The 19,296-nt window shown below is 44.8% G+C and overlaps 1 protein-coding gene across 3 annotated transcripts in view; it reads right to left on the bottom strand.

The window, feature by feature from the left end:
• Positions 1-19,296, bottom strand: part of FAM13A (family with sequence similarity 13 member A) — a 927,448-nt gene that overhangs the window by 32,759 nt on the left and 875,393 nt on the right. For 2 of the 3 annotated variants that reach the window (XM_085635480.1, XM_085635470.1), the window contains 2 exons: positions 18,415-18,510; positions 11,188-11,271 (listed from right to left, as the gene is read on the bottom strand). In XM_085635480.1, the coding sequence (XP_085491606.1) occupies positions 11,188-11,271; positions 18,415-18,510 (180 nt within the window). The remainder of the gene's footprint in view (positions 1-11,187; positions 11,272-18,414; positions 18,511-19,296) is intronic. The other variant, XM_085635487.1, reaches the window with a different exon arrangement.

The following is a 19,296-nucleotide window of genomic DNA, read 5'->3' as shown; positions in this document are numbered from 1 at the left end:
TCTAGCTGCTAATTTCTGTTCTTTTAGTTCTAGAGTAAACCATCGATTGGCTGCATGGGCCCGCTTAACAGTAAGTCGCCTCAGGGGGGCAAATTCGTCACCCGCCAAAGTCAGCCAGTTGTCGATGGCGACCAGTTGAGAGGTAGCAGTGAGGTCTGCAAGATCGGGAGCGGTTTTGGCCAGGGTTGAACAAAAAGAGGGCATATCCGTTTTTCCCCATTTCCTGACCCAGGTGTTTTTGGGAAGTGGAGGTTTGACCAACGCGGTCAGTGCAAGGGAAAAGGAGATGATAAAATGGTCGGACCAAGAGCACGGGGAAATTATGGGGGTTGTAGATGGAATGTTTAATGCCCAGATTTGATCCAACATGTGACCGTGTGTATGTGTAGAGCCATGAGTGAGCAGTAAGAAATTTAAAGAAATCATAAAGTCTGTAAATTCTTTGGATTGAGGGCTCTCAGCAGGTTCATTGGGCCAAAAATTAGGGTCCCCTAGAACTAGTACCGATGAGTTGTTAACCACCAGGGTGGCTAAGAGAGCCTGAATGCTAGGAAGGAAGGATGGGGTAGGCTGGGGAGGACGGTAAATTAAAACAAAAGTGAGTGGTACCTGGTGGAAGGTTGAACGAGCTACAAGGTAGTCTACCTCAGGAATGGGTAGGGAAGGGAGAATCTGGAAGCTAAAGTCAGTCCGGGCTATTAAGGCCACTCCACCACCCCGTTTGCCCTCAGGCCGGTCAGCTCGAATGGCAGAGTATGATGGAGGCAGCGCGGCTAACACGTTGGGCAGGGAGTCAGCCTTGAACCAGGTCTCAGTTAAAAATATAAGGTCTGGGTTATGAGTATCAATATAGTCAAATAACTCGTATTGATGACTAACCGCGGATCTAGTGTTTAAGAGTATTGCTGAGGTGTTGCAAGTTGGCGCTGGGGGAGCTGATGGGGGCAAGAGAATAAAGGATGGTGTTTTGGGTGAAGGAACTAAGTGTGGACCAATGATGGGAGGACAGTGAGGGGGGGGGGGGGGGGAGTATAGATCAAGCTGTCTCAGGTGGGTACTGATCAGGGGGTCAACCGCTCCAGGGACCCAATAGGAAAGTAGTAGTGCTGACGAATACGTAAGTAAACGGGTAGCCTTTCGTGCCCCTAGCCCCGGTCGGCCGCGGACGGGCGCAGACGGGCTTAACTCTGGCGCAACTCCGGCGCGCCTACGTCGCGCCCGCTGCGCTCGTCCGCTGCGCTGACACATACTGCACGATTAAGTAGGGGCGGGGCGGTGGAGGAGGGGCAGGGCTGGGAAGGAAGGCAGCCCGATCTAAGATGGCGCCCGTTGCTGCTAAGAGCCCGCAAATACGCCAACCCGCCCTGGCAACCCAACTCTGAAACCCCAATAAAGGTAAGAAACCTGCACAAACTTTAAAAGCGAGTTAGTAGCAGTAAAAATGCAGTACTAGTAAACATCGCCTGCGCTAGTAATCAGCGGAGGCGGAGAGCAGGGAGATCGCGACCAGTTGTCCAAGCGTTATACCAGCCAGCCCACTGCCACCGGGCTACTAGCAAACACGGTAGGAGAACAAGTCCAAACTCTTAAGTAGGGGCGGGGCGGTGGAGGAGGGGCAGGGCTGGGAAGGAAGGCAGCCCGATCTAAGATGGCGCCCGTTGCTGCTAAGAGCCCGCAAATACGCCAACCCGCCCTGACAACCCAACTCTGAAACCCCAATAAAGGTAAGAAACCTGCACAAACTTTAAAAGCGAGTTAGTAGCAGTAAAAATGCAGTACTAGTAAACATCGCCTGCGCTAGTAATCAGCGGAGGCGGAGAGCAGGGAGATCGCGACCAGTTGTCCAAGCGTTATACCAGCCAGCCCACTGCCACCGGGCTACTAGTAACCTCTTTTTGTTCCACTATATAAAGAGCCAGCTTCCTACATCAACCTCTGTGTAAATATAGTTACAAGAAAGTTTGTTTGAGGCATGTGTGCGGTAGATACACATCACATGCTTTGCATACTCCTGCCATCTAGTGTTGGGTCACGATGTTTACAAAAAAAAATTCTTCGAAGAAGTCTTTCCTAGTCACAAGGCAAGGTGACTCTTTTGGTGGTTTTTGGTGGAACAATGTCTAAATTCGGATCCGAAGTAACATCTTTCGGTTTCGGCTCTGACGTTTTCGGCGCCGGTGCTGGCATTTTGGTACGGAAGATTTCGGCTCCGAAGGCTGATTGGCTTTCGGCATGGAGGATTTCGGCTCCAAGATGGATTTATGTTTGGAACTGGAGAGCTTTGGTTCCCATGAAGACTTTTAACGGCTACGTACAGAGCTGGAAGGCTTAACTGGCTATTTCGGAGGCAGGCCTGGAGGCGGGGCATCGGAAACATTGTCTTGGTGCCGACCCTGGCTAGAAGGCAGAGGAGGTGCTGAAGCCTTGTGCTTTTTGGGAGTGATGTGAAGGGGCAAGGGGTCTTCAGTACTCACGTCACCTTGTCCCCGAGCCAGTTCTTCTGCACGGAGAAGGCTTCTTCCTTCTCTGTCGCTGATGCCTCAATGTCTTCTTGACCAGAATCTTTACTGTAGATGTCCGGCATGTCTTTGATACTGTGATGCTGCGTCTCACGACGTCGAGCCTGACGATTGCGAAGAGTTTTCTTTGAGCGAAATGATCTGCAAGCGTCGCAGTCTTCTTCCTTGTGCTCCGGAGACAAGCACAGGTTAACACCCTTTGAGAATCAGTGCGCGGATACATCGCGTGGCACTTAAGGCAGATTTTGAATGGTGTCCGTTACATCCACGGAGAGCTGATCTGACGCAGATAGGCCTGAAGGCTGTCAACGAAGCTTTACAATCGAAAAGTAGATTCCGTTGACCAACACGATACACAGAAAGTGGGAAATACGTACAAAACAATACCGTCGAGGGTAGAGAGGATTGCCTGTCAAAGGGAACCCTGAAGAGCGGTTTCGAATCGGAGCGAAGCAATACACGTCTGACCCGATGGTGAGAAAGAACAATCTAACAATGGAGTCGATGACCATGCGCTCTATCACCGAAAGGAAGAGTCACCTTACCTTGTGACTAGGAAAGACTTCTTCGAAGAATTTTTTTTTGTAAACATCGTGACCCAACACTAGATGGCAGGAGTATGCAAAGCATGTGATGTGTATCTACCGCACACATGCCTCAAACAAACTTTCTTGTAACTATATTTATAGTGGAACAAAAAGAGGTACATTGTGTAAAGAGTCCAGGCAAACCACAAAGGAATTACAGAGGCCCAAATTATACCCCTAATACCGTCTTTTGAGGTAGTGTGGGAGAGAAATTAGGCACATCAGAGGGTAGAGCTAAGCATTTATCGCACACATGCGCGCACACACACACATGCTGTGAGACACACACTCAAAGACTTCCGACACCAATTTATAAAAATAATACATACTTTTATATGATATTAGATACCAACATCATTGAAATCAGGCAAGTACTTTTCGACTTGTGAATTTTGACAGTTTTCAAAAGTTGTCAATTTTTGGGAGCAGTAATATTTTCCTATGGGTGGAAAACATATACTGCATTTGGGCACTTAACGACTTTAGGGACCAATATTTTGGGCTTAAGGTGCAACTGGGGTAAGGTCAAAGGTAGCACCAACAGGTCACCTCGGGAGGCTCTAAGGCATCCGGGTACAGAAGTGTGTTACGGCATCGGGTGTCCCATTTACTTTAATGAGGAGCGGTCCAGCTGCAAAGAGGTTGCAAGCTGGGACTGAGAGACCAGTTATGCTGACCCTACAAGGGGGCTCAGGTCTCACGATGCTCAGGGACATGGTGACACCTTTGGCCCTCATCTCCTCTGGTTAGGGCGACCGGGTACAGAAGTGTTCTGAGGCATTGGGTTTGCACCACCGGAGACGCTTGCGGTAGAGGGGGCCTGCACAAAGAGGCGGCAGGCGAGTCGGTGAGTCCACTGTGGGTAAAACCGAGGTGGGCTGTTTCTGGAGGCTTGGGGGACCAGGCTGGCACCATTGGCCCACTTAACTTGGGGCACGGGTTTAGAGGTGCTTTCCCGTGTTGGGTTAGCAGCAGTCCGGAGTCTGCACAGTTCGTTTTGGAGAGCATGTGCAATATAGCTGCATTCAATGATGGGTGGGTCCCTTGCGAATCTGTGAAAGATACTACCTTTAGTTATAATCAAGACACATTGGCTTCTTCAGCACTGGATCTCTTACAATCTTTGAAAATGAACAGCATGTATCTTGAGCAAAGAATAGAGGTGGGATGAGTCACCTTTTCTAAACAGGTTCTAGAGTAAAGCTTGCCCCACTCTTGGTTCTGTTCGGGCATGTACATCCTAGCAGAAGTGCCTAGAGAAGGAATGTACCATTCTCTATGTCGCCACTCTGCAAATGTACTGACACAGAAGTGTCTGCAGAGCTTCAGCCATGACTATTCCATTTGAAGAATGCACACTTATCCTGCCTCTAATGCTTCAATTCACTTTACCATTGCACAGCAGATGCATGCCAGTATTCACATTGCTATACCATGTTTAAACATAGGATGTTCCGTCTTAGCATGCAACAAACAGTTGATCCATTTTGTGGAATTCCTTTTCAAGTAATTAACAACTGATTTAAAGTGTGAAATGATTTTCGAAATAAAATTATTTCATGAAAGATGGTTCGGTACAGGTATGTGCATCAGTTTCCATAGCATTATACTCCGCTACCAAAGATACAAGAGGTTATCAGTTGGGAAACTCTCAGAATGGGCCCCTTTGAAAATAATCTTGGATTACATTTTTTACAGAAAAACAATTTTCTGTCATTTCTAAATCTTGAAATAGCCCCGAAATTGATTTTTATGAATCTGTGGCCCTGCTCCAACTCTTCCAGGTGTAAAAGATACAATAGGACTTAATAAGGTTAAGGCTGAAAACGGATGCAGTAATTTGCACACACACCCAGTAGTTAGATCCCCGTCCTTTGGGTGAGGTGGCTCCAGAGTTTGGGGTGCTGCATATCTCACACCTCCCACAGCTTGGTTTACCGCACCTGCCTCACATGGGTCAGGTGGCCAAGATCATTGTGCAAGGTTCTCATCCAGTCTTCGGAGCCATTCTGAATAAAACCAAGAGAAAGTATCTCCTAGACAGCCCCAATGGACGTACTTATTTGCAAATTAAGTCATTAATTTGTCGTTCGTGGAAAAAGGAGCAGTTGCCAGACGGCCTCTGGTCTGGCCCCTTATCATGGGAAGCTCACTGAGCTGTAGTAAGCAAGTCTGCTTGGTTGCTACCTATTTGGATTTGCTCCAGAACTGCATGTTTTAATGAGCTAGGCACAGGTCCCATGGCTTTTGAGCTCTCTCAGATAAGTATTGTGATTTGAGCAACCTAACTTCTGAATATGAAATTAGATTTCCACATATTGTATTGCCCATCAAGGACATTAATATCTGACTTTGACTATATCCAACTTGAAAGCTGGCCTGGATACCTTTATCTCCAGGATGTTTATGTGCCTTTTTCCTCCTCCTGTGCCCAATGGCATTTAGGAGTCGGGTCCAATGCATCTGGTCCCCATCGACAGAGAGATGTATATGTGACACTAGTTGTTTCTGGCCGAAGCACATTGGAATCAGTCCGATCAGTATTAAATTTTGCATCCAGCCAGATGTTGAATTGGCACATAAAAGATCAAGGATTGTCGGAATCCATAACACTGTCCCATGCATAGCTAGAGTGCCCAACTGTGTAAGTACTGTCATACAAGGCATCTAACCACTGAAACACTTGTGCAGTTGCTGCAAAGTCACCATAAAAAAATGGTTGAGGAAACTCAACTGTTGGATAGGACACCATCCTCAGTATTCATTGTTACCAGAAACTACCATAAATCAGGGGTGTGAATTTTTTTTCTTTTTTTGATAATCAATTTTATTGAATTTTCAATGTAACCAAACAAACAGCACCACTCAGAATTACATTGCATGAGAATAGTCCAGGGTAAGCACATTCCACACTGATACAAAAAGTGACGTACATGCAAATCTAAGGACCACATCTCCAGAGGCAATCCGTAGATTAAACCGACCCACCTTAAAACTCTATCACTCCCACCCACTTCCCCCACATTCGGCGAAATTTCCCAGGGCATCCCCATGCCACATAAAGAGGTCGTTCCTGGGTGGCACACCAGTCCACCCCCTTGCACCAACGTGCCAATGTTGGTGCGGTAACCGTCAGCCAATGGGCAGCGATATCCCTCTTTGCTACCACCAAGGCAGTGTTAATAAAAAGCTTTTCGACTCTGCTACCGTTCAGTCCATCAGTGATGCCCAATAGAATACGTGTAGGAGCCAGAGGAACCTCCCAGCCCAAGACCTCCGTTAATACTCCTGTTACGGACTCCCAGTACCTCTGTATTGCAGGGCAAAGCCACACCGTGTGATAGAAGTCTGCGCAGGGGTGGGAGCAGCGGGGGCAAAGGGCATTCGACTGGAGCCCTGCGCAGTGAAGGCGCAGCGGTGTGATATAAGCAACATGCAGGAAGTAAACTTGGACCAACCGAAGCCGCGCTGAGCCCTCCCACTTATCACGGAGTTGAGAGAGGGAGTTGGGGGTATTATTAGTGAGTGATCGGTATATTCTGGAAATGCCCCCTTTCCTCAAGTCACCAGTCATAATCTGAGCCTCCGGCGGACTGCATTCCGGCAAGGAAGTACCATCTGGGATGTATGAGCGGAGGGCATGGCGCAGCTGCAGGTAGCGGAAAAATTGGGAGGTGTAGAGAGAGTGCCTGGCCTGCAGGTCTTGAAAGGAGTGCAAATGGGTACCACTCCAGACATCGCCCAGCAGGGATATCCCAATGAGGTCCCACTGCCGGAAACCTGCCAAGGAAGCCACCTCCTCGAGCCGTGTTCCACACCACAGGGGGGATATATTGCGTCAACCTGCCCGACCAGCAGGTGTGGCACAATGAGGCCCGCCAAGCCAGGAACACTCCACGAGTAACCTCAGGGAGAGCCCGAGGGACAGCCGCACCATAGAACATCCCCTGGAGGGAGGCGAAGCCCAGAGTGTGCAGTTCCAGGCGATACGCCGGATCGGACCATCCGCCGTTAAACCAGCCATGAAGAGTGAGTAGTCGGGTCGCTAAATAATACAAATAAAGGGTTGTGGAATTTAATAAAGTATTTACTTGGCCATGGGGCAGGTTGCTTTATAAATGTACTTGTCCTAAATGTACTTGTCCCTTTGGTGCAACATCACTACGTTCTGCAGTGACAAATTATGGCAGCAATCTCTTTACACAAAAGATCTACTATTTGCCTTCCTGATTATGCCACAACCCATACCATAGTAGAGTTTGAGTACCAGCAATTTTCTTGTTCCCCCACACAGATCTACATACTGGGGCTGGCGTTAGTGCTAAGCAATAGTTCCAAAGTTGAATGCCCTTTTGAGTGTGTGCAAGCCTACTACACTGCATTGTTACTCCAGACAATGGCAGAAGTAAGTTCTAACAGGTTTGGGGGAAAAAGTTGTCGGAGGGTAAGGCAACTTAATAAAAGCAACAGATTTTCGCATAAGCAAATCTACATCTGCACATTTGCTCGTGCTAAAAAGCAGTTAACAAATAATTTCTAAGACTACGATTTCATGGCCTAATTCTGTAAGTCTTGTGAATTCATGAAAGCCGTAAATCTGTACTAATTCAAGGACATATACCATTGGTGCAACTTTGTGACTAACTTTGAGAATTGGGCCCCTAATTAGGTCTGGAGCTACCAAAGACATTTTTGTTTTTATTAAAATTCTATCTATCTATCCATCCATCAATCGACTGGCTTTTGCTCTTTAACAAGGAGCATATCTTTACACAAAGTAGTTTTGTTCATCGTCATAATATGGCAATGTGTACTTTTTGTGATCAAAAAATATTATTCTTTTTTTGTCAATGTTTATTATAATGGTAAGGGCCTGGCAGTTCCCACAAAGTTGTATAAAAATCATATCAAAACAGACACGCATTGACAAAACCAAAAGGCCGACTACTGATATCAGTCCTGTTGGCTTTGTCAATGCTCGTTTATTTTTGTTTCTCATTATCTTGCTGAAACGAATTGCAATGATTTTCCATTATGAATAGTTTTTGGAAATACTAGAATATATCAAAATATTCTACTATATGATGCTTCAAAGAAATGTTACCTACTATTTCACAGTAGTTTAGCAAAACTATTTTTTTCTTCCTAGTTGCATTTTTTTGGGAACAATTCATTTTGTAAGCAAAGGATCATCAATCTTGCTTTCAAGCTTCTGCAGATATTTGAAACTAGAGAGCATTCTTGGAGCATTGCATGTAGCCTCATATTGTTAAACGTTGCAAACATTAGACCGCTCACCCTAATAAGAAAGGTTTTATATTAATGAACTACAAATACTAGTTCGAACAGCATTAACATATGAACACAAATATTTCCTTAACTGCGGACAATACCCTTGCCCGATCCATAATGTGGTCCTGTAAGCTGGCAGCCAAAGGCTTTGTGCTGCAGTGGGTTGGGCCTAGTTGTCCCAAGGACAAAATAATAATGAAAACTTGTTGTCCTTGACCCTAACCAATATTTCCTGGGAGTTGAACTATAGGAATTCCACACCCCTGCATAAATATACTCCTCAATTTCTTTGGTGCATGGATGTTCTTTCTATTTCTATTTCAAATTTTAGTAGAATATCCTTTTCTTTTGTAACTGTAGAAAACTGTAATGTCCCCAACAATATATTTTTCAATAGCCAACTGGTATTGAAAATTCTTGGCAGCAATTTATAGGTCTACATATGTTTTGCCTATCCTCTCTAAATATATCCTTAAACACAGGGTGCCCCAAACCTGAATTTACGCAGGAATACGTCACATATTGAATGGGTATATATCCAATTGAAGAAGAAAATGAAGCACAAATGTATGCAAGTGCCTCAGTTTGTAAAGAGACTTAGCATGGTTAAATTAACAAAAGTTTGCCCCAAGTGTTGGTTAGGCACGCCAACTTCGTGATGACCCGAGAGTGGTATTCGGATTTTGCAGCCACAACTTTATATTGAGTTTGATACAAATCGGCAAACAGTTCCCATTTACTACAAAAGATGGTTCTGATATCAAACAGAACCCATACTGTCTAGTGAATCACAGACCTGTTCTATTCAAGTGATTTATGACAATTCCTATTCACAGGCATTCACTTTAAGGAAGACTCCTCTATCCCTATGCATTCAGGCTTTGACCACCCCAAGCACGGTGATTGATATGCATTTAAAAAGGCTTTGCTTTTCATGAGGAAGGCCCTGATAATTTGTGTATGTTACTGTTAAATCACTGTTAACTGTGAATTGCTATGAACAATCCACATTGAGTGAGCAGGGATAAATGACGTGGCTGGTCTAAATATGGAAGCATGCAAAAACAGACTGCAAACCTATCTTCTGCAACAAAAAAACTCCAAAAACAAGATGGCCAAAATCGTGACCATACATAAATATTCCCCTATAAAATGTTTAACCTGCACCTAATCCCATTATGAGGCACCTGTCCATAATTATATTCATGTTGGAGTTAGAATAGTAAATTAGCCCATAGCTAATATATATAAGGAGATAGGCTGGATTTATAAATTATATATAGGTCAAAATGTTTGTAGGGAGATAATACTCATGAGATTTTGGTGGTCTATATTTGAGGCTACAGTTTTGCAAAAGGTGTTGATGCGGTCTGTCTTATGCAGCTCTAAAATAAACTGTGAAGGGACCGGGGAACCCCTCAACAACACAAGCAATTCCTGCCTTGCCTCTTCTACAAGTCAGCTTTCTACGAGTGCTCCTCATCGCCACACTGGGCTTATCCTCCTGGGCAGTCTCTCCTCCTGCAGAGCCAGGCAGGCATGATTGAAGGCACTCCTAGCAGAAAGTGAAGACTTCAGGTGATATCCCTTTACCTCCGGGAGACTGGCACTCATGCTAAATGTAGCCATGTTCACACAGCAGCTCTTTCTGTACTCTGCAGAGCAGTCCCCCTCTTTGATCAAGACTTACTAAAGCCTGTTGATCCCACATTTATACACATTTTCCAGACAATGGATGTGAATCTACTGTCTAAGGTTACAGAACTGGATTGGGTTGGTTCTCTACCAAATGCCAATGCCTCCCAGGTTGCTCTGTAGAGACAGCCTGTGTGCAAAGTGGTGGTTCTCAGCAGCAAGCAATGTGGCTGCCTTCAACCACGAGTACCAAAAAGTGTGAGATCTCTGCACCTGACTGTCATCAGCCTTCTTGAAGAAGTAATCCGGGACAGACAAAGGGCATTTTTTTGCCTAGAAACGTCTTTACCTTGAACAGAAACTTTAGATCCATCGATCACCCCAACCATCTACCAAACAACACTTGCTAAGTGACACCGTACTGGTGAGAATGATCAGAGAATACCACTGAGGGTGTGCCCTAAAGAGCAAGGTGTCTGCTACAGCTTTGTTTTAAAAGTACATTCTGGAAAGCTAAAAAGGTAAAAAGCTGCTACGTGGCTCTGTGACTATACATGTAGAGACACGACTTGGATAAGGGATTTATTTTTAAAAATAACAACTTTTCAATTACATTGCAATAAATCTTAATCAACAATCCACAATTTCCCAAAAGGTATTCTGTGCAAGGATTGCAATATTCACCACTGTTCATCAGGCCATGTTTCAGTGCCCCTGAACAAAATGGAAAATGTGATGCAATAGGCACATAGAACAATGCACAAGCTTAGTCTTAAAATACAAGTGAAAATGAAGCATTCACCATGGCTCACATTCATGGGAAACAGCAAAGCTTCATGTTAATTCTGCAGATATCACACACTTTGCAGACATGAAAATGCAAGAAATACCCAAGAGAAAAGCAAGAAGTGCGCACACTTATGCGTAGTGAGATGCTAAAGAGCACAAAGCAAAGGCAGCATTGTATGCTAATCTGCGACAAGAGGATTTAGGAGGAGGGTATAGTTCATGATAGCTTTGCTCGAAAGCGACTACTGATTTTCAGGTGCCACTGCAAATAATCAACAAACTAAGAAGAGGAATGTGCTCTATTTCATTGGCTGGCGAAGGATTGAGACGGATTCAGCAGAAAGTTAGTAGCTGGAGGTGTTCACCTTTATATCCTTGAAGAAGGAAGCTGTTTCACCCTCGATAATTGGCTGCAGCAAAGGACTTCTCCGCTTGCTGGTAGGGGATCCCTGTGACAGGTGTTAACAAGTATTGTTACATTAATGCTTCCCTTTTCCCTCACTCCACCTGTGCTCATCGCAGTGACCAACATAGCCTGGAGTTTTCTTGCAGGGAATACAAATCTCCCAGACAAACATTACTATTCTTCTACTCATATGGACCTGGTTGCTGATGCTAGGTGCTAATGCGCAACACAATCTTAAATAGAATTTGCTTTAACCATGCTTTGTAGTAGCTGACAATACACAGCATGCTCATACCAGGACGGACTTCTCCCTTCTCCATCCCTAGAAGATAATACTTGTGTTCAGCATTACATAAATGATGGATTTGTACAAGAATAATAATAGAAAAAAGACATTATGATGCCAAGTAAACCACCTGTATCAAAGCCAAACTTTCCTCCAAATTTACTTGATTTGTGTTGACATGCTCTTAACTACCCAAGCCGACTCGATTGAGAGCTGTCTATGGATAAGGTAAAAGCCACAACCTAAACTGCTTGCTAGAGACTTCTACTACAACACCTTCAAAGGAAGTTACTTTATGTCAATACTTGAGCTCATTTACCGCTGCGAAATGGCTACCGAGTTCCTCATTACAGATGACCTGTAAAAATACCCATTATTTCCTCCCTTGCATTTACAGTTACCGAGGCCCCTGTAACCTCAAAGGTGGGGGGAATAACTGAGATAATGCAACTTTGGAAAACAGCGTATAGAAATCTAATTTACTGTGTAATTTCTGCATGGTTTCACCTGGTATTCCATCCAGAAACTTCACCTGCTGGCAGCAGGTGAAAACTCCAGGTGGAATACCAATACACAGCAGTATTTCAACTAAACCCATAATTCCAATGGGCCTAGTAACCCCAATTAATCTACAAAATAACAATGCATTTTTTTTGCAGAGAATGTTCAATCAACAAGGGAAATGTAATGCATTTGACAGAAATGGTGTTTCTACAGCACAGTACCAGCCTGGTTATCGACCAGAGGTCTACTAGTTATAGCATGATTAATTTACTTACCTGTAACCAGCATTATCCTTCATAGAATTTTATGCTATTTACATCTTGGAACAGTGGTACTTTAGTGCAACGTTGAAAAAGCTTTTGCAGAAGAAAGACTTGGGCAATACAACAAAAAGTAGCTGGATATATCACAAATCCTTGCTTTGCCAAGTAGGGGCTTCTACTGCACAAAAGCTGAAATAGTTGATTCATGTCAAAGTGGACAGAAGTGTCAAACCATTATCAGCAGAGCCTGACAGCGCTCCATTTACCTTCATATTATGAAATACCATAAAACTGTTTGCTTTTGTGAATGCCACTGTGTGTTGGTGGAACTTTAATCATTTATTCTGGCCATCTGCCATTGAGGGTCCTCTACAAAATCATGCTATTTATACTCTGGGATCTCAGGAGCCAAGCCCCAAATTCAGAAATGCCACATTGCTATAAGTAATCTCTTCTGTATCTGGAATGAACCAGTTTTCCTCTCCAGGGCACCACAATAGGAATTATATTGCATTTTTGCATCAGATACTCTTGTATCAACTAATGGATCAGGTGGAAGATATAATCTATCTGCGCATTCCATATTTCTTCAAAGACTGCATGCAGAGGACCTGGACCTAAATCTACAATGTGTAACGAGATTTGCAGTGTTTTCTGTTTCATTTTCTGTTTCTATGTGTTGTTCCAATAACTGTATACCATAAAGTACAGTTCATCCAAATATTTGTGCGGAGACTCCAACTATTAGGTTCTGGGTAGATGGTACCCACCAGGATGATGAGGGAAACAGAGTAAGTCTCCTTTCACCACATTGTCTCTTGATACCCAGAAATGTCATCCACTACTAATAAAGTGTAAGTTGTTTGAGAAACAAATTATAGAAGGTCAGGAGGATGCCTCCTTATTCAAACTAGAAAGATTAATAGTCTCTGGGATCTAAGAAATGTATTAGACTTGCATGGAGGGGTGAGAAAAGCAGGGTAACAAGAGGCAGGCTGATTGCTCTTGTGCTGTCAGGGCAGCAACTTACCAAGCGATTTGTCTCTCATCCTCGCTTGTGCAGCTGGCAGTCTGTCTCAGGTCTGAGCCATGAACTGAAAAATTCTAGACTGAGTTGTTCTTTCGTCGCATTTCATAGCCTTTTAGAGCTTGAGGGGGACTTGGGATGTGAACCTCTATTCAAAATGTTGGGTTGCTATGGCCTAGACCCAGTAGGAGGAACCAAATGTTTTAAACTTTTGAGTAGTTTCTACTTTGGTTACTATCCTTGATTGTCCTTCCACTTTCTTCCTCCTTCATGGGGTGTATTTATTCAGAAGTAGCCTTACTTTTTTTAAATACATAAATAAATAGAAAAATAAAATAGAATGGTCCATATCGATTGCTTATGTCACCAATCACATTCTTGTACTTTTGGTATCCCTTTGGGCAGTTGACAGAATCGCTGCCTAGCACATGTTGCCATGTGGATTACTGGGCCTTTTTTAAATCCCCTCTTTTGGTGTGCAAGCACACAGCATCCCTTTGCCCCTGTGGCTAAGCTGGTCAGTGCTTATTATGATTAGAATTTGCGAGTCTATCTCTCACATACCCTTCACTCTTCGGACTGCCGGGTGCAGTGTCCCACAGCAAGATAACCTCACCTTGGTGGTCATCACGCACAACATGAAAGCACTTCCCATATAGGATCCCCCAACTACACCCCCTATATGGTGCAGATTGCTATCGAAGTTGGCAACTGCTTCATTACCCCCACACAGGGGGTAGTAAGTGTTGAACAAATTCCATAGTACAATACTCACCCATTTACTGAGGCAGCGTTCAACATGAAGTTTTATTGGAGGAGAGGAATGAGTAGAGAATAAAACCCTAGGGTACTAAAATACCCGTCAGGAGAGGAATAGCTCTCTGGTATCGATTTTACTGATGCCCCTCCAACCACAAGATTAAAGCAAAGGATTGGACGGTTCAGGTTTCAGCCATGTGAGGCTGACGTATTTCAGTGTTTGATCATACTGCAACAATTTTATCAGGACCAGTTAATCAGTAATTGTGAGAAAGTGCCATCTTTCTTGCATGGTATGCCCCCACTTTTTGCTGAATTGCTGAATGTACTTTGACTGAGTGTGCCCTGGACTCCTGCCAATCAGGTGCCCATGGCCTATGTTCTTTCCCTAAAACACACAAAACCCAAATTGGCAAACCCTGGCCACATGTCAGCCCCGGGTAAATCGTACCCTAGGTACCCAGGGCCTTGTGACCAGGGAAGGCCTCTAAAGGCTGCAGCACTCATTGTGCCTACCTTAGAGGCCCTGTACCCTTACACACACACACACACACACACACACTACCTTTGGAGGCTGGGTGTCTGGGTGCAAGACAAAACAAAGTCGACATGGCACACATCCCTGTGTGCCATGCCCATCACCTACACTGCCATGGCATACATCAGCCACCCCTCTAGCTGGGTGCCTTATGCCAATGGTGTGGGCACAGGAGTAGGAGCCCTGTGCCCCTACAGTACCCAGGTCCATTCCTGAGCACTGTAAGTTCAGTGCTGCCATTTAAGAGTACATGGTGCTGAGAGCTCGTCAAACACGAACTCCACAGCACCATAATGGCAACACTGAAGACTGAGAAGTTTGGTATCAAACTTCTCAGCACATTAAACCCACACTGATGCCAGTGTGGGATTTAATGTACCAAGCACCCCAGAGGGCATCTTAGAGATGCCTCCTTAAACCTAACCTACAATCCACGTCTGCTCTGAGGCTGCCTAGGCTGCCACACAGCAGACATGTTGCTGGACCCCTGGGTGGGAGAGCCTCTGCTCTCCTGGGCCTGCAACAATGCACATCCTGGGCGAGGTGCTAGATCTCCTCCCCCAGGATGGGCAGGGGGAAGCTTCAAAGGCATGCCGCTTCTGTGAGCTTCCCCAGGCCACTGCAACCCCCCACTCTGGCGGGAAGCTTGGCCGGAAACCCCAAATAAGGACAGGGGATGTGCCAGCCTGCCAACCCCACCCCTCAGGTGGGGTAGGCGAGGTGAAGCACATCTCCGGGCTCTCGCCATCTTGAAGATGAGAAGCCCTACCCTATCAGGACTAGGCTACTGCCCCCCTCCCACAGGAGAGAGGCAAGATAGGGGGTGTACCCACCCCAGGACAGGGACCCATTGGTCCCTGCCCTTCACCTACCTGTAACGCCCCTAAATCTAGTATTTAGGGGCACCCTGAACCTTCCTTCCCCAGATTCCGAAATACAAAGAAGAGCAAGAAGAAAGAAGACCTGCCCTGCAGCTGCTAAGAAGAGGAAGACACCAACTGCTTTGGCCCCAGCCCTACCGGCCTGTCGACCCTCGAACCTGCTCCTGCTCCAACCCGGCATCTCTTGTGGCCAGCAACCTCACAAACCCCAGAGGACCTGGCTACCTTTTGGCTCTAAGCACCTGGGACTCCCATGAGTAGAGGCTCTACTCAAAACCTATTTCTAATCCCTGGCAGCAGCCCAGAACAACGAACCCAGCACTGCACCAGCCAAGCCTGGCCAGTGCCGGAGTGAACAAAGCCCACGAGGACGACCCCTCGGCGACTGTGACCCCGAGTCCGGCACCCAAGGACCTCCCTCGACACTCTTGAAGAAGCCTGCAGCCTCAGAACAAGGTGCCCCTCCACCGCGATCAACAGAGGGTAAGATTTCCCGACACCAAAAGGCACCCCTGCACGCAACGCCCCGCGGCCCCCTGTGCCCAATCCCGGGGTACCTACCTATCCTCCAACTACCCAACTTACCTCTCGAAGTGGTGGTGGCACCTGAAGAATCCTCGGTCCCGAGCTTGCAGTCTTTTTCTAAACTGGAGATTTCCCATTGAAATCAATTGAGCGGCCGAAGGCTCAAAAGCACCCTGCACCCAGCTGCCCGAGTGGCCCTGGCAGCGCAACCTCTACACCTACCTACTTCCCCACTTGCCCTGAGTAAGTGACCAGGAGCGCAGCAACCACAGCCGCGTGGCTTGCTAGTCAGCAGCCACCAACCAAGGCCCCCCTATCCCTCATAGGATAACATTGGGCCTAACTCTCTCTGCACCCGGCCGCCCTAGAGTCGCTGAGGGTGAACCAACTGTACCTACCTGACCCTGGGGGACCCCCTGAGTCTATGCTCAGAACCTCAACTCTGCCAGTCGAGTATTTACCTTTAAACCGATAACTCTATTTTCTTCATAGGGTAACATCGACTGGCTTTTTCCTGAACTTTCTTCTAAGTGTGGACTTTTCAAATCTTAAAATATTCACCAAAAATCAGCCGAGTAACGAAAACGAAAATACTCACCTGCTCTTAGGTGAGCTCCCAGTGCTGGATCTTGGTGCCCAGCCCTGACTCTGAAAAATACTTACAACTGTACTTACCAGTAACCCAATTTTCTCCCATAGGAAATCATTGACTGTTTTTCTGTGAGATTTCTTCTAAGTGTCAATTTCTGCAATCTTTAAATATTCTTTAAAAATCGTATAATATCTGAAAACGTAATTACTTACCTGTTTTGGATAAAGGTCCCAGTACTGAGTCTAGGTACCCAGTGCTGGATTACAAAAGTATCGAGAACATACTGTACCTGCAACTTGAATTTTCTTCCATAGGGAATCATTGACTGTTTTCTTTTAAATATTTTCCAAGTGTCAACTTTTAAAATAACTAAATATTGTTTAAAAATCATCACAGTAATTAAGTCGACTTTCATCACTTGATTCTAAGTACTGACCCAGGACTGAATCTAGGATCCAGTCCTGGAATTCCAAAAGTAATCCTAAAAGTAATCTGTTGCAAATAACTTGAAATTTCCATTGAGCTCAATGCATTGTTGTGTTTAAAATAGTGTTGCCTATTGCAACCACTTGTAACTGTTTACAAAAGTCAATTGCATATTGCAAAAGTTTTTATATAAAGCATCTCATTCTGAGAAAGTATATTTTAATGCCAAGTGTTGGTTCTAAAATAAAACAAGCATATCTTTTTTTTATATATAAACCATTGGCCTAGAGTTCAGTTTTTGAGTGTGTGAGACCATTTGCTGACTGAGTGTGCACAACAAATGCTTTACACTGTCCTCTGATACTGCCTTACTGCTCGACCAAGCTACCTCTTTAGAGAGTAAGGTTATATCTAACTTTAGACTCTGTCAAACCCTCTGTACACCCTCTGTACACCCTGTACCTATTAGGGAACAGTATATACAGAGCCACTTTCTCACAGTAATCATACAAAAAAAGTTATCCAGACCCATTAGTCTGCCCACTCCAGTGTCTTGACTGCTACATCCAGGGTGAGAACCAAGAGGAGGGGAGTACTTCATGGTTAGGAGCCTGGTTGGGTGAGCCAACATGCCTCAAGCACAAATGGGTATGCATAGCATATGATCTACAGCTCATATGCCTCGAACATGGGTCTTCCCAGAGATTACTCCCCAACTTGGTTCTCACCTTCTGGTGGAGTTTTTAAACATGCATTGATTTCATATTTTAGACTGGGAAAAAACAGTTTATTAGACTATGAGACTCATATCAGTGTTCGCAAGTAGTTGAGGGAATAACTTCTGAAGGGCCTGCTTTATGTAATAATCCAATACTAGCCTGTGCCAAGGAGCACTTTCATCTACAGGATGTTTGAGAGTAAGAAACAAATATAACTCTCAACCGATAGAAAAACTGTCAGTGGAGGAGACAGACTGGGAAATTACCTCTTCAGAATAGCCACAAACAACAATCACGTCGAGGCATGAAATATAATAGTAACATCCTCGAGAATGCTAATACTCCCTTCTGGGATGCGATGGTACCATCTATGGGGACGCAAACCCATCTTATAATAATGCAAAACCTTAGGTTTTCTAATTCACTTTATGATTTATTTTCCAGTCGTATTGCTCAAATGCAATGAGCTATAGAAAATGGGTGCATTCTTTTTCTATACATAATAAATGGCATTTTGCATTGGTATGAGGACGAGGAAGGGCTAATGGGCACTGTATAAGTGGCATCTCTTCATCTCTATACTTATTAAATGAGATATCTGTGAGCCAACAAGCTTGAAAACGAGATAGGGGATAAGGCATAAAATAACTGAAAAGCCATACTCACAATGACAGGAATGGTGCTCGCTCGGTACAGAATTTGTTTGACTAGTCGGTATCTGTCATACAAAGGCTTCATGACCTGCCTTTCGATCTTTGTTACCTAGAAAAACAGAAGAGAGAGTGTTTGATATTAATGCATGGATCAGAAGATACCCATGTCTGTCAATAAGGTTTCATTTCTTCAACAGACGTCTTGGCTGAACAATAGATAACCTGGTTACCTAGAAAAGGACATGGAGATTGTTCAGCAGTCAATTTCTCTGAAACACACACCTGTCTGTCCTACTAACAATGTGTTTCTTTGACCCGCAGGGCCAGTGACTCCATGCAACTGTGCCACTTGAACAGAGGATTAGAACATGATCTACCCGAGATGGGATGGAAGCTTTAGTGACTCTTGCACAACTGGTCATAAAAACATGGGTATTCTCTACAGATCCCTGGCAGCTAAGTACTTCAATAAATATATGCATTATTTTGCATCTCAGGGCTAGCCTGTTTTACAAAACTTTTGACATATAAAGGGTATCAGTACAATATCCATAATAGATCTATTAAGCCTTACAGCAATAATCAGACCGCAATTAACACTTAAAGTGAATTGAAATATAAAATGGATTCTGTCAAAGTCAATGAATAATTAGGTGCAATCTGAGAACAGGTCTAACATAATTAGCACGTAATTCTCAATTACCAAACCAAAAGCATTAAATACTTGTCTATTCGCTCTATGGAGAGAGAAGAAGCTTAGAGGGTGGTGGTGTGTGTATCTGTGTGAGTGCATGTGTGTGGGGGAGGGGTGTGGTAGAGTTGACTACACTGATCAGTAACAAGACCACTAGAATATGGGGGGGGGGGGGGGGGGGGGGTAGTGGTTATGGTTAGT

This window comes from Triturus cristatus, chromosome 2_1, assembly GCF_964204655.1.
Source record: "Triturus cristatus chromosome 2_1, aTriCri1.1, whole genome shotgun sequence".
Classification (NCBI taxonomy): domain Eukaryota; kingdom Metazoa; phylum Chordata; class Amphibia; order Caudata; family Salamandridae; genus Triturus; species Triturus cristatus.
The sequence above is the reverse complement of the archived record's forward strand: the minus strand, read 5'-3'. Positions and strand labels throughout refer to the sequence as shown.